Below are 16,317 nucleotides of genomic sequence, written 5' to 3' on the forward strand. Positions count from 1 at the left end.
AATGGGACATCATGTACAAAGTATTTAAAGCGAAACGTTTACACACAACTGTTTTAAGAAGGTCTTTTCAGAAGAACTCCCTTGTTTATAATAATTCAGAGTATATACTGTATATGTGGGTGTTGTACAATAAAAGTTTATTGAAAAACAATGAGAAGTTAGTCTTTGGCTGTATAGAAACAATCTGCAAAGCTCCTGAACTGTCAAGTAGCAAAAATGGCAACGGTACTTTAATGCACTCGCACAACGATAGTTAATACTAATTATTATTCCACAATAAGATGAACATTTCACAGATTTTGAGAAACATCTAGAGATAAGATTTAATACACACCGCTTGACATTTAAAAATAGTACATTATAAGCAAATAAAACACAACTTTCCCACAGTTGCTTGAGGTGACAGTTCACCCAGAAATGAACATTCTGTAATCATCTATTCACCCTCACGCCATTAAAAAACCTCTATGCGACTCTTTTTTCTGTGGATAAAAAATATATTTTGAAAATGTTGGTTTTAACAATGTAAGTCAATTGGGTTCAGTGTTCTTTGCATACTAGCGTTTTTCAAAAATCTTCTTTTGTGCTGTGCAGAAGTCATATACAGGTTCAAAATGACCCGAGGGCGAGTCATTTTTTATTTTTAGGTAAAGTAACAAATGAAAATGATGTATTAGTTCATAGCAAGCCAGGCACATACACATTGACAGCACCACACGTTGACGACTCCAGCATCTGGATCACATTACTGAATATGCTAGAGAACAAGGTCTTCAAGTTTCTATAAGAAACTCTTCCACAGACACAGCAGCAAAGACAAAATATCAAAATACATTTAGTTTATTTGCAAAACTTAATTACTTGGCTAAAGCAATCTGTATTTCATGTCTTGTATAAAATGATTAAGTGCTGTCCAAAGAGATTTTTTTATATAAATGATCTGTGTTTCTTTAAAATACGTGTTTTGTTTTTATTCTTTTTGTTTTCGACGCAGTGTAGTTTCTTTGAGCTTCATCTGTTGTTCAATCATCATGTCGAACTCTTGTCTTTCTCTGAAACCAAAAACAAAATGGATGTAAGATTCAGGTTTAGGGGTTACGAGTCCAACAGCCTCACAAACGCTCGTCTTCATCATATACCTGTTACTGAAGCACGGCCCGCTGCGATATTTCTCCTCTGCTTTCTCCAGAGAAAGCTTGTGGACTCCAGCAATGGCGTGGATAATTGCCTGCAACACATTTTATTTTATTGATTCAACATGCACAAGTACAGTATTATTAAACGTTTTAATAAATGAATGCGTTTACCTCAGGCAGAAGCACATCCAGAATAAAACTGATCCGGTCGGCCTGGATTCTCTCCAGACAGGCGTTTGTATGTGGAGAGCTGTCACACACCTCCTTCAGGTAACTATACACTTTATCCACCTGCTCCTCGTCTTCCAGGTAGACGTCGACCCACTGCCGGGTGGGCTTCCGGAGGGCTCGGATCCATTGAGATGATTCATCGCCATTGATTACTGCCTGTCAACCAGAAACCAAGAGCGTCACTTCATGCATCGTGTCCTCAGAATTTCATTGTGCACATTTAATAAAAAATGTACCAGCAAGCGGTTTTCGACTTTTCGCCTATTGACTATGAAGTCAACGAGGTGGACATTGGCGCGATTCCGCGCAGCTTTGGCTCGGTCCGGCAGCACTTTCTTTGAGAGATCATCGTGTTCTGCCAAAATGATGTCCTCCGAATTATCGAAATTGTGATTCTCTTCGCTCAGGATCTCTTGACTGGGGAAGGTCAAAACAGACGTCCCCTCGGTGTATTTCCTCCTCACTGGGCAACCTGAGATCACAGAATTACACCATCACTTCTAGAATTAGAAAGCAAGTGGACTTGAGTGTTTTTGTCATAGAGAGGACCTACTGATGTCAGCAGCACAGTATTCTATAAGGGAACCAACGAAGGAGCCACAACCTGACAGGAAACAGGAAACACGTCTTACATGCCATTTCTCAATCCAACTTCATTTACGTGTAAAACATTAAAGTTCAAATCTGTGTGAGATATATTTGATTTTCTTTAAAGCATCAAAATAACTAGAGGTGAATACCAATTCGAATTTTATAGTCTGATATCAGCTCCAGAGACCAGGTTAATGCACTGCCGTACTTTGCCTTTGCTATGTCCTATAAAAAGAAAAACATGCTTCTATTAAAAGGCATGATCACACTTACTTATAGTTCATAATGATATATAAAGACAACTTTATACTTTACCACAAGTAAGTTATAGTCTTCACAGTTAAAGGGCTTTAGGGTCCGCATTGACACAGAAAACCTTCAAAAGAAAGAAATGAAGACATTCCAACCGATCAAAATTATAGAGTCTACAAACAGAGTACAAATAAATACTAGAAAACAACTATACAAGAACAAAATTCCTTTTTATCTTCAATGCCAAGAATACCATGTTTTAAAGATAAGGATACTATAAACAAACTAACAAAACTGCAGTGTGGATACGCTTTTTTTATAAGTTAGAAATGTTTAGGTGTTCTACGAGCATTATGATGACGGGTGAATTCTTACCCTTTCTTGTTTCTCTTCTGGTCAATTATGTAGCCATCAATAAAGAGGATGCTGGCCTTTTTGATTTTGTGATTGACACTTTTAACCTACAGAACAGATAAGTGAGTTGTTCATCAACTGCACATTTTCACATTTTTGAAATGTCTTAAGAAATTGCTGCAGTTCCATGAATTCCTTACATTCGTTAAAGGGACAGTTCACCCAAAAATGAATCTTCTTCCGAATATCTTTCTTTGTGTTTAGCAGAACAAAGAAATGTATACAGGTTTGGAACTTCTCGAGGGTGAGTAAACGATAACTGAATTTTCATTTTTATGTGGCCTATCCTTCAATTCAACTCTATGAATTCACAATTCTCAGAATGATGCGCAGTCCTTGTACTTACCACTGCCGGCCAGTAGGGGTATTTCCTCAGTTTACACCACACACAAAGTCCCTCCGAGATTGAGGAAGGCTCTACGGTTAAAGCATTTGCATTATTACATTGTGCACCAACATACCAGATCTGAGCCCCATCAGAACTGACTTTAAACAGATTCACTTACTTTTGTTGTCCTGCAAGAAACTGGGAAGCTCCTCCTCCTCATTATCCTGATCCTCCTCCTGCAGGGACAGAGAGTGATAGAATGGCTGGAGCTCCTCCTGCAGGCTCAGCTCGATGGATAGGTCAGAGGACATGCTCGGATCTGCTGGACACATTATATCACAGCCATAAATTCGCTGACATGAAAAAGCATGAGTGCATATAATAGGGTTTGATCTATATTATTACATCACAGTAACATTGTGGGAAAAAGTCTATGTACCCAGTTCCTCCGTTCTAGTTGTAGGCAGCGTCTCAACCGAGGGCTCCTTCTGAGGAGATTCTGTTGACAAGCTTTCACTCTTCCTGCTGTGTTTTGGTGGGCGAGATGAACCTGGACGCTCCTGGACAATTCTTTTTCTGCGTCCCGCTGGTCTCTCCGCTCCCAGGAGCCTCTGGGTTTTGCACTTTCTTACTGGCTTGACGTCTGTGGAAGACAGCTGACAGGAAAACCGAAAATATAAAACCTGGTTAATACACCAAACACTCAATCGTGCTTGAATGAATATCACACATACCTTTACGGGACTAGACTGTGAGACGTCCTGATGACACGGCGAGCAACTTATGTCTGCTCGATTTAGAGTGTTGAGGTTTGGTGTGGAGCTTAGAAGAGGGCGGGGCTGGACATTAAGGCGTTTTGGTGTGTGTGGACTGGGACTTCGATCATTTTTAGTGTGACGGGAGATTTTCTGCTTTTGAGGAGTTAATGCAGTGCGTGTGGAAAGTCCTGGAGAAACATTTTTAGGGGGCCGAGAGCATGTCCGTTTTGTTTTCCCAAATTTTTGTGATTCTGCGCTTGCAGTGGGTTCTGAATTTTCCAGTCTTTCAAAACAAGCGACATCATCTGAAGAGGGAACGTCAGCTTTCTCACAAGGTTCAACATCCGATTTCGTTCTTCCCTTGCGAGATCGTTTCGTAGTCTTTGCCGGTTGTTTGGGTTTGAGACGTTTTTTCAGCTCAGGTTCATGCGAATTTGGAGACAAGTGTCCATTTACGCATCTTTCAGGAGAGCCAATTCGACTGACTGCTTCAGGTTTCTGCTTGTCTTTCCTGGTTTTGCATAACCCACGTGATCTGGCAGGATGCAAATCTGCTGTCTTTTTGTTACTATGCAAAACGGAAACTTTGTCAACTGAAGAAGATGTGTGGGATTTGTCCGGTTCTTCAACAATGGGCCGACAGTTCCTGTGAGGGTTCCTTCGACGATGTGAAGTGAAGTTGTCATCTGAGGAACTCATTCCTGTGGCAATTGATGTCTTAGCACAATGGGAGAATTGTGGACGGTTTTGTTTGGACAGGCTGTAGAGAAAACCACAATGAGATAAGAGATGCACTGATTCTTAGGACAAGTTTCAATCAATGTTAAAATATCGGCATATCGGCATTAGCATGAAAAAGGTCAATATAGATGCCGGTTTCAAAGTGACAACATAAACAAACATAAACGTTACTGCTAGGGATGCGCGATCAATTTATGAATTATTATGAATAATTTCCTCTGGCTGAATCACTTCAGGTGCACACAGTTAAATCCAGTACAGCACTATCTTTCTGTCATTGGATTTTTGCCGATATCCGATATGCTGATAATTTCCACCTCAATTAAGCCGATAGCCTATGCTCAAAATAGCCGAAGTTCAAAGTCTACTCCCGATGAACGTTGTGCAGGTTTAACTTTCATTTTACTCTGTTTTTTAGTTAAAAACGTTAATCAAATAGGCAGTGCACGGCTAATGAGCGCAGAGATGTATTTTTTTGCGCTCTCGGTTAATGTGCGAATGTGCTGATTTTTACAAGTCTCAATTACTATTCGAATATTAAAAATACGATAACAATATTCTTTTTTTTCATAAGAATAAACTGCGTCAACACAAGTTTAAGTCACTGCTACAGAAGACCTATAGAGTTGTCGCGTCTTATTTAAAGCATCAACGCTTCAACTGTAATGATCTTATAATACACAGAAAATAAAAATAATAATTTGTATGTGTTCCTAAATCTTTATTCACTCAGATTGCATCTATTTAATTATTTTAAGTTTACACACCGGATGCCCGGATCGTGTGTTATGCTCGGCCAACATCACCATATTAAAATGTTTCAGAACTTTTAAGCCACAGAATTTGTTAACATTACTTACATTAGGTATAAAAAATACCGACGTAATATTAAATGATTCCCAATAATTAATTTATAACCATAACTTGTTCGTAGCGTAGTCTTCTGTTATTTGGCCTTAAAATAAGACTGGTACTTTTTTCCATAGCTAAAAGCCTGAGATTTCCTTCTAGAAGTTCAACTAGGGTCGTCGCCTTCAAGTTACATCTTGTTATTAAATTCTCACACATGCCTTTTTTGTTTATTTTGAAATGAGGTGTGATTCCTTACCTCAGTTGAAATAAAAAGGCCTATCTTATTTATTGATGCAAATGCAATGCAAAGCTCAACAAGTAAGACACTGGCTGTGAAGGACAAAGACATTTTTTTATATGTGGCGCTGATCTATAGCACTATAATTGCTCCGTCTATGTTGCACGAGGTATTTTTTTAGGATCTTAACTGTCGGCTTGGAGGTTTCAAGCCTGTTTACTTTATTGATTATCAACATTATAAACAATAAAGACAGATATTCTTGTCAGATCTGGGTTTTGTTACCGGGAATTAGAGAAGATCACCGCGGTTTCTCCGCTGTTGGCTTTCACTGTCGGCTTACTGAACAGACTTTCACCAGAGTAAAATAGCCTATATGTTTGTTTTTCTTATCAACAACATGTCAAACAATATAAACAATATTGTTTTATAACACAGACTGTCAATATACTCACTGTACGTTGCAATTTTTTCATTTTGTTACGTATGTTTTCTTTTTGAATTATCCCATTACGGGTAGGTTTAAATGCAGCTTTTATGTATTTTTCTATATTTAAAAAACTATATACAGGATATAATATTAATACGTTATGAAAATTTAATCATAATTATAAGCTTGATGTGAAATTGTGACAAAATAAAAACGTATCAAATTACGTCATTATTAACTTAATTTAAATAAACAAATATTCGAATATTTGTTTTTCATGAGCTCAAATATTAAATTATTGAGTACTCGCTGGAGTACAAAAACGCAAATAGACGCAAACGCATATTAATCAACACATCGTCATATCGGCGAGGCATATCGGCGCTTTTTTCTAAATCGGCCCAATGCCGATAGTTAATCTGCTGATAATAGCGTGCATCCTGTTATTAGCAAAGCATTGCTGAAGTACTATGGAGATATTTATGAATGTAATTATAGTAACAAAAGCATTTGTGTCTGGAGACCTCTTAGACTTGTGTCTATTGAATACACCGTTCTGGGTTGCTCTGAAAAAACATCTATCATTTGTTTATTAAATAAAAAATTTACCAGAAAAGATTAAAAGTTAAAGAATCTTGAATTAGTGTAAAGTTGGCTTGGTAAATTACATGCTTTACATTGGAAAAATAATGTTCAGTCTCAGAAAATGTTAAATTAATATTACTATATCGGCCAATATATCGGTTCTCACCCAAATTTTTTATATCGGTGCATCCCTAGTTACTGCGCATGTGTGCACTGCAGTTAACTTCTGGTACACATTGTCAAACAATGGAGTGCCTGTAGATTAATAATGAAAACAATCAAAAGAAACCAAGAAGAAACCATAACTTGGCTAAAATTGTCTCTCCAATATTTTGAATTTAGACTGCGATACCAAGCGCAACCGTCAGATGTACCATACGGTTTACAGGACCCATTCAACAAATTGTTTATTTAATAAAATGATTAATGACAATTACTAAACAATAAACATTATAAAAAATGTATATAAACATAAATTTAATATATATAGTTATATTATTAGACCCTAGCCAAACACAACCCGGAAGTTAACTAGGGGTCAGCGATGAAACGGTCTTAAACAAACCAACAGTTTTCTTTATCAACTGGGACTGAGATGCACAAATCTGTTGCATAAATAGAATAAAAATGTATAATAATAAATGTGTTTTTTGGTTTAGGGGGAAAAATAATACATTATTCATAACAAACATAGTAGTGTCAGACATGCATTGAGAAAATATTGCAAAACCACGTGACCCATGCACATTGAACAGGTTGTCGTGTTGACTTAGCTTTTTTAAATCCTACTTTACTAACATAATAGATTGTATTAGCAACACATCATATAAAACTATCAGTATAACCTCCTCATATTTCGGCACTGATAACGAGAGCTTACCAACGTATAACGTACCGTTACACCAAATCAACGCACTATTTTGGTATCAATTTCATATATAACGTTAATGTAACTCCAACATTAGCTTTAAAATAAAACGTGCAACAACCGATATAAAGAAACACGTATAATAATACTCTTTTACTTCAATTGTGATATTACTTTTAGTTAAAATACAAATTTCCACATGAACCCAAGATCCCGAAGACGTGTTGTCAGGGGACGTTAGCATTAGCAGCTCCATGCACAGCCAATGAAAACACAGCAAGTGTCAGAGTAAAGTTACGCACAAAGTCATTAAACGCGGGTTTACTTACCACTGTTTAACATTAATAAAGTGTTCAAAATTTGAGCGAGAATCACTTACTCATTGGATTGTCTTGTTTACAACGCTCGAGCTGCGAGCAGTTGATCGGTTTTGAATCCGGAAGTTGTGTGTTGCGTTCTTCCCTCCCCTCTCATCATCCGATCCCCTAAAAACTCAACATGCTCTTGTCTTGTTTTGCACGTATGTTTGTGTTTTTGTTGCGTAATTCACATTTTCGATCACACACATTTCCTGCGCAAAAAGGGCACAGTAACCATAATTTAACTATTTGTAGTATGTTGACTAATGCAAATACCTTATTTCATCCATCCGCCCTAATAATGTTTTATTATTTATGCAGGCTTGTGTTTAATATTTTAACATAAACTGTAAATGCATATTATTTATAAACAAATGTCATCCTACGTGCCTCTTTTAAGATAAGATGAGAGGCCAAGCACCCGAATAATAGATATGTAGGCTACAGTTATGTTCAGTTGTGATTAGAGAAAAATAGTAAAAACTGAATGCATTAGTTAAGCTATTAATACAGAATGATAAATTATCAGATAATATTTAACTTTACAAAGTAAGAAGCCGTTTCAGTATAAAGAGGATTGCATATAAGCAGATATGATACCAAGCTAAAGTTATAACTTATTATGCAATGACAACAACATGGTGAAACGCAATGTGTTAGAATGTAACAATCTTATCCAATAAAGCTCTGAATATAAGCATTTATTTTGGATAGTATCTCTTGAAGGCAACAATGTAACTGATGTTTAGGAGAAGAGAACACAATTCTGTCCTATTGAGTTCAAGGTTTGGACATCCTTGGTCCTTCGTTTCTTCATCTAGCAGTTCTCTCTGCAATTGGATAAAATAAAAAATGAATGCAAAATAGTCATCATGCATCTGACATGTTTGTGTTTTAATGACTCACCGTTGTTTGGCCAGATAAACTGCTGTGGATTGACAGGCTTTCCTCTGACTCTCTGCTGCCATCTGCTGGCTGATCGCGGCAACGCGTAAAGCTTCACACGAATCCAAATGATGAGCTCCACTGCTCAGATTCATCCACATTGTCTCAATAAGATCTGCACATTTATTACATTGACTTAGATTTCATTTCACATTTAATACCCGTTTTATTCCAACGTTAAATTTTAATCCACTTTTAGTTAGGCCTACTTTACACACAAAACAGCAAAGAAATATATGTTCTAACAATGACATAATAATAATTGATAATGTTATAATGTGACCAACAAATTTGTCATAAGTGAATTCCCACATGTGTATGTATAGCAGCCGCTCTTACCCTGCTGTTGAGCCAGCTCGGAAGAAAGTCTGTGATGTTTATTCTGGAGCAGAATTGATTTATTTTCCAAAGCAGTTTCATTTTGCTTTAAGATCATCTAAAGAAGATACAACTAAAAGTCAGAACTCGCATATATTGATATAATAGTACTTCAATAAAAAATATCCATAGCCAAGTCCAAAATAGTGTGGTATACCATGTTGGCTTTTTCCTTATTGTCTTATAAAGATAAAATGATTCACTATTAGTAATAATTTGCTAAGACTCACTTGTAGCTGCAAGATCTCAGTTAGAGACGCATTTATTTCTCTCTTGCTCTCCAAAATAATCTCCAGCTCCTCTTGAAGATCAGTCTGGTTCTCGAAGCTTAGCTTCAGCGTTGAGTTTAAGACACTCTGCTCTTTTTCTTTCACCACTTTGGCTCCTTCCATCTTTTCAATTAAGGCCTGTTGTTCTGCTTGGCATTGCTCAATGCTAGCTTTGGGGGGCCAGGTTACCCACACCACGATGATGATCAGAGACACCATGGACCACAGCGTGAGGACAGCCAGAATCCATTTGCAGGTGTTTTGGGCCGAGTTGGACCGGGCCATCATGAAAGTGATGGAGGCGAGGTAGCATACAGACTAAACTGACCTGGAATGACAGAGACGTTTATATATACAGTCAGGGCTGGACCAGCTTTGTTTTTCCAATTGAGGCTGGACTGCATCGGCTCTGAATGTGAGTGACAGCTACATCAAGCAAATCTACAATGTTGTTTTCTTTACTCCCAATGGAAGAATATTTGGACATTATTATTTTAGATAAGATCTAGTGTTTTCCTGGAAACATTCCTTGTGTGTAAATCTTTGTAAGGACACTGTCCATGCACAGTTCTCATGCACGTCTAGGCACTTTCAGTTATTTTGGTACGAATCATACCGACGCCAGATGCAGGATCATGTGGTATACTGTATACCTTCCTTCCCCCCTTAGATGCACTTTAGTTTGAGATATTAAAGTAAACATAATCATCCCCTGAAATCCAAATGTTTATCTGACTTACAAAACCTGACCATGTGATAATGGAGATGGAAAAATTCCTTTGCATAATTGAAACTCCAGGACATCCATCAGCTCTGGACATGTTGAAATCAAGATAAGAAGTTTGATAGATGTTCACATTTAGACATTAAATTGTACCACCCAGTTGCTCCTTAACTCCCCAAAACAAAGACAACGTAACCATATTCTTCAATTCTTTTATTTGCATATATAATATTATATTTGTAAATAAAACAAATAATGAGAGTACAGTACTATAAGCAAACTGATATGAACCTTGTACTGTACAAATGAGCTTGACGTCATGTTACTGACACTCATCTGCACGTGGAATGTCATGCGAGACAAATGGAATGTTTGAAGTGTGTGTTATATACAAAAAAAGTACTTATATGTAAAATAACAGCATGATGTAAATGATTTAAGCAGAGTATTATATTAAATAATAAAGCAGTTTCCCAGCACCTTCTATTGCATAAAATTAGCATTTGTGTTGCATCGGTGGAACAGAGCTTTGCATCGGACGCACATCCCAATAAAAGCGACTGCAGCACAATGGAGGCAATTGAGATTCTTTACTCCTCATAGAGGAATGTGTAGTGCATTATTCACAATGTACATTTACTTCAAGTGCTATTTGTAATGCTGCAATAGTAGTCGAGTGTGCTAATGCTTACTGGCACATCTTTTTAAATACAACTGCAATGCATTGGCAACAGCCTGGCATCACATGCGACTATTGCAACACACAGGCAAATGCTTACACTTGAAGTGATAGTTCATCCAAAAATTTAAATTCTGTCATTGTTTACTCAGCCTCTTGTCATTTCAAACCTTTATGACTTTCTTTCTTCCGCAGAACATGAAAGAGGATATTTTGAAGGAAGTTGGTAACCGAACAGCACTGGACCTCTTCTTCAAAATATCTTCTATTGTGTTTTGCTGAAGAGAGAAAGTCATACAGGTTGAAATGACAAAAGTGTGAGTAAATGACAGAATTTTTATTCTTGGGTGAACTATCACTTTAACCTCAAGTAATACATTTTGCATTGCTAGCTCCTGATGCATGTAAACCCTAAAGGCATGAAGCTTACTGCCCTTAATACTCTAAATCTGCCCAAGCGAAGATATTAGATAATTTTGCGTTAAGAATGCAAAGAGTTGCTCATGCCATGCCGGTGCTGCGAGCGTCGTTCTCAGCAGAAATCGAGCGCACCAGCTCTTCCACCCAGCGCACCTCGGAGCCCATCTGCTCAGCCAGGACCTCGAATCGGTTCTCTAGCCGGCTAAACTTGCGTTTGAGGGCGTTGGCCGACAGCATGGCGGCGCGGGCGTCTTCTTGGCTCTGTCTGCGCAGGGTTTGCGCTTTCTGCAGCTCCAGTTTGATGTGATTGAGATCTGTGGCGATGCTCTCGTTTTCCTCTTTGTACCAGCTCTCCTTCTCCTCGTAGATGGAGAGCAGAGCGGCCACATCTTCCCTGCAGGAGCGCTGGTTCTTCTCAAGCTCTCGCAGGCCGTCCTCGGCCACAGCTATCTCCTCCATGACCATGGAGAAGCGCTCGAAGTTGATGTAGGTGTTGTTGGGAGGCATGCTGGAGTGGGATTTAATGGTGTACTCTTTGAGACGTGTGGTCTTCAGACGTCTGCGCTCTGGCTTGTTCTCGCTCTCTGGCCTCACGTTACGCCTCTTAATGACCTGTAGCGGGAGAAGCCGAGAGTCAAAAGAAGCACAAATGGCTACGTGAAAGAACTCGGAAGAGAAATTAAACATTCGAACCTTGATCCAGGGATGCTGGAGACTGTCAGTAATGGTCATTCTCTTCCTAAAATTTCAAGGAAAATATTGAATTTAAATGTCATTTTACAAAGTATTTGATTCCTGTAATTCCTCGTTGGATGACAGCAAATGTTTAAGATCAAAAAACGCGTACTAACTTAGGATCCTTGACCAGCAGTCGGCGAATGAAGTCCTTAGCAAGCTCGCTCGTGTTGCTGAAGTACTCTTCATCAAAGTCATAGTTGACAGCTGAGATGTTGGTGAGCGTTTCTTGTTTGGTCTCACCAAGAAATGGAGAAGCACCACTCAAACTGAAGAACATTAAAAAAGCATTGATATTTATAAAGCAAAGAACAACGGCATGTAAAAAAACATGGAGTAAAAACTAGATCACAATTTGATACTTACAGTATATATGTGATAACACCAATGCTCCTGCAGGCAAAGAATGCCATTGGTTAAAAACAGAAATGACAGAAAACGTTCAAGGAATTATGTTTGCAAATCCTAAATAATATTTTCAAATAAGGATTGACAGTAATAACGGACTTACCACATGTCTGCCTCTAAACCAAGGGGCTCATAATTTACAATTTCCGGCGCTACAAAATACATATTTTAAAGATTTATCAATATAAGACTCCTAATACTTGTAAAAAAAAAATGTGGTTACGCTTTACAATCAGATTGTATTTGTGAACATTAGTTATTTCATGAACTAACAATGAACAACACGTCTACAGCATTTATTAATCTTGGTGTATGCTACATGAAGCATTTACTAATAAATTCTTTAAATCAGCAGTTGTGTCTGTTAACATTAGTTAATTCACCGTGAACTAACACGAATAACTGTATTGATATTAAATAAAATATTTAGATGAATAAATGCTGAGTTAATGCTTATTTTAAATATTATCATAATGCCAAAATATAAAATTGTGTTTTAATGGACTTACCGACAAACTCAGGTGTTCCAAAGATGTTTTTAAATTCATTTCCATCTTTAATCTGATGCGCAATTCCAAAATCTATCAGCTTAATTCTGGGGTTTGGAACGTTCTTATCCAGCAGCATTATGTTCTCAGGCTGCAGGAAAAAAAGTGATGCAGTGATTGAATATGTTTGTTTCACATTTCCATTACAATGAGGCTAATGTCACCCAACCCCAAAATATTTTAAGTGAACAGCAATCGACATGGCTAACAAAACACATCAGCCTCAAACCATTCTGCATACCTTCAGGTCAAAGTGCGCTATGCGTTTGGAGTGGAGGTAGTGCACTCCATCCAGGATCTGCTTGAGAAACTGTGTGGCCTCTTCCTCCGTCAGCGACTCCTTCTCAGCCAGGAAGTCAAAGAGTTCCCCTCCAGACACCAGCTCAAGGATCAGGATCACATCCGTCTTGTTCTCAAAGATGTCGTGGAGGGTGATGATGTTGCTGTGCTGGATCTCTCGGAGGATGTTCACCTCTCGCTCGATCTCCTCTCTGCTCACGCCCCGTCGGCTGGAAGACAGCCGTCTCTTCTTGATAAACTTGGCAGCGTATTCTGTTCCAGAGCTCTTTTCTTTACATTTGCGCACGATGGCAAACTGTCCACTGCGAGACAATGAGAACAGAAACCAAGCAGAGGTTAACTGAGAACAGATCAAACAATTACATCATCTCAAGAAACGAGAAGTGAGAGGTCTGAATGCTAGGATGCACATTGTGGTTGCTTGCTGGTCCCAGATCTCACCAATTCTCTATGATATTCTGTTACCGAGACATAACTTGAGTCTCTCATACTTTGCAAGTTTTTGTCTGCTAGGCATACATTGTAAGTCTGGATACAAACGTTTCATAATAAAAGCTGCACAATTTCAAATATCACTTTAATGCTTGTTCATCCATGAGCCTTCAAAATACAGTAAAGTTTAATAGCAATAATGCCACTTAATTTAGCAGTCAACGCTAACTAACGTCAAAGGTATATACAACTTTTTCTAAAGAAGAAATGTTGCACAAAGCAGCCTCAGAGAAGGTCTTGCTTCTCGCCGTCTTATTTACACAACAGCTGCACTCGAGCAGAGCGAGAGGGAGAGAGCGCATGCATTGTGAGTCAGTGATGTCATGCTGCAGCAGCATAGCAGAGAAAGCCACACATCCATATATAGAAAGACTTGATTCAGTGCGTGTCTGTGAGTCAATGAGTTGAGGCTATTTAAATTCCAAGACATTGTGAAAAAAGCCTTGGTACAATAATGTTGGTTTTTTATACTGCACCGAGAAGAACAAACACGGTGTTGTCAAGTCAACCCAAAGCCAACAACACATGACATTGACGATACAATAAAAACAAGATATCGTTATGTGTTTATATAATTAAAGGCCTTCATCGCTACATAATTATAGCATTTAAAGCTAACATTCAAATATAAGATCTTGATTCTGTTTGTGTGTGATCACGGTTTAAGTCAGGGTTAAACACAGTGTTGCTCGGACTTGTAAAGAGTGATGTCATATCTTACCTTCCTAACTCCTCTCCCATTACGTAGAAAAGCTCCACATCCTCCTGTCTGAAGCCAGCCATGATTCGCTGACTTCAACTGACCGCTCAGCTGGAAAACAACCAGAAACAGTCGTGATTTATACAATATTGAGGACTACTACAATGCTTAACTTTTACTAATGGCTGAATACACTACAAGACTTTTAATATGTAAAGCAGATTTTTTGAAAGTTTCAGATAGAAACACACTTACTGATAAAATCTGCAAACTGGCACAGACTTTCTGCAAAAAGTCCCGACTAGAAATCTGGGCAAAATCTGAGCAAAAGTCTTGTAGTGTATATTCTCCTTAAGTCTAGACAGTCTAAACAGTATTCGAAGGCCTCCAACAACTGACAATTTCTACTCAATAAAATATTCTAATAAAAAAGCTAAAACTGTCTTGATTTTAGCAGTTGTGTCTTATTATAGTGTTTTTTTAAGTCATCTTGAAGTCATTTTGGAGGTGTATTGAGGCCCCCTAGTGTCCCCAGGTCCCCTGGTTGAAGCTTTACTATAAATGGTTTCTGACTGTTCTTTCACGTTCTGTGTTTTCTTAACCACTAAATAGATAAGGGGGACTGAGAAGGGTCCACATGCAGCCGTATTTACTCATGACCTCACCGGAAGTTGGATTTGAACATGTTAAGGTTTTAGAGACATTCCATTCTTATACACGTCACCGCCATGAACCAGAGCTGCCAGACTTTCACCGTCTTTCTTAGTAACTTTAAACTGAATAACACCGCAGTGTAAAAGCTGTACATTATCAATAATTTAACTCTATACGACATCTTTTATGTTTCCGTCCATGTTTATAAAAAAACTACAAATTCCAGAATGCAGTTTTTACACAGGGACAAACATGACACGAAACCATTTATATACAACAAATCACCTGATATCGTTTAATTTAGCATTGACATATTATTCTTATCCACAAAGTATCTAACAAAACACTGAGTGACTGCTTGAGGTAGCCATCTGGCTAAGTCCCATAAAATACGGACAACACCGGCAGGCTAATACATACTCTGACACAAACAAAACACTTCACGCAATATAACTTATAAGAAATATTTCGCCCCGTGTTATGCGCTGTATTCCTGATAAGATTATCTAGAAATCCAAAAACGTAAAGTTTCTTTACATACCTTAACGTCCCTGCATTCCTCAACCAATGAGTATTTTCCGGTTGCAGCGCTCTTGAGAGGCGTGGCTTGCCCACTGACGTCACTCTGGCTCCGCCGCAGGATGTCGTCAGCCTGCCAGGTGTTCGTACACTCAAAGCTCTGATTTAAGTTAGAAAACTTGTTACGGCTTGTTTCGTGAACTGTTCCTGTTATGTTGCCATAACAGCCTCATAACACACAAAGGTTTACATGTAAAATAGAATGAGTATGTGTGATGCTTTAGTCAATAATCATAATTGTGATCATTTACAGGAGAATTCTTATCGCCTATATATTGTCGGACATGCCCACATTAAAATAGGCTCTTGAAGCTGTTCTCAATATAGAACGGTATATAATGAGAATACTACTTTTTTAATTGCATTTACAATATAGTCACAAGTAACCGGATGAATATGAATACACAAATTTACTCATGGTGTTAACATGCCTTTGCTTAGACCACTTGTAGCTGTATTTAGAGTAATTTAATTTAATCTGGTTCAGTTTGCTCACAATTGCTGCAACATTTTAAAATTCCAACAACATCAATATAGCATTTTTGCTATAATGATTAACTCTATTGAATAACTCTATTAACTGCATCTTCTCATCTACTGTACTATAACTTCAATAACTGCATTAACTCATCTACTGCACTTTAACCTTAATAACTGCATTAACTCATCTACTGCACTGCAACTTTAATAGCTATGTCAATTA

General features: G+C 38.0%; 2 protein-coding genes across 3 annotated transcripts; both read right to left on the bottom strand.

Annotated features, from left to right (window-relative positions):
• Positions 1–114: 114 nt before the first annotated feature.
• si:dkey-127k13.1 (PWWP domain-containing DNA repair factor 3B) lies at positions 115–9,708 on the bottom strand. Of its 2 annotated transcripts, none has more exons than XM_056743266.1 (16): positions 9,337–9,708; positions 9,068–9,164; positions 8,690–8,843; positions 7,804–8,613; positions 3,687–4,470; positions 3,392–3,608; positions 3,131–3,271; positions 2,971–3,041; positions 2,586–2,671; positions 2,274–2,334; positions 2,108–2,183; positions 1,921–1,971; positions 1,604–1,839; positions 1,308–1,523; positions 1,140–1,228; positions 115–1,052 (listed from the first exon to the last, which is right to left on the bottom strand). In XM_056743266.1, exons 5-16 carry the CDS (start codon positions 4,407–4,409, stop codon positions 971–973), a joined length of 2,049 nt encoding a protein of 682 aa, XP_056599244.1. In that variant the 5' UTR covers positions 4,410–4,470; positions 7,804–8,613; positions 8,690–8,843; positions 9,068–9,164; positions 9,337–9,708; the 3' UTR covers positions 115–970. The 2 variants fall into 2 exon arrangements, with proteins under 2 accessions (XP_056599244.1, XP_056599243.1); XM_056743265.1 differs by having other exon boundaries at positions 3,131–3,274.
• Positions 9,709–10,295: 587 nt separating this feature from the next.
• On the bottom strand, positions 10,296–15,664 carry dapk3 (death-associated protein kinase 3). Its single transcript, XM_056743270.1, has 9 exons — positions 15,577–15,664; positions 14,403–14,492; positions 13,131–13,491; positions 12,851–12,980; positions 12,445–12,493; positions 12,300–12,326; positions 12,050–12,202; positions 11,892–11,937; positions 10,296–11,810 (listed from the first exon to the last, which is right to left on the bottom strand). Exons 2-9 carry the CDS (start codon positions 14,462–14,464, stop codon positions 11,280–11,282), a joined length of 1,359 nt encoding a protein of 452 aa, XP_056599248.1. The 5' UTR covers positions 14,465–14,492; positions 15,577–15,664; the 3' UTR covers positions 10,296–11,279.
• Positions 15,665–16,317: the final 653 nt, after the last annotated feature.

Source organism: Triplophysa dalaica, chromosome 3 (assembly GCF_015846415.1).
Source record: "Triplophysa dalaica isolate WHDGS20190420 chromosome 3, ASM1584641v1, whole genome shotgun sequence".
Lineage (NCBI taxonomy): Eukaryota > Metazoa > Chordata > Actinopteri > Cypriniformes > Nemacheilidae > Triplophysa > Triplophysa dalaica.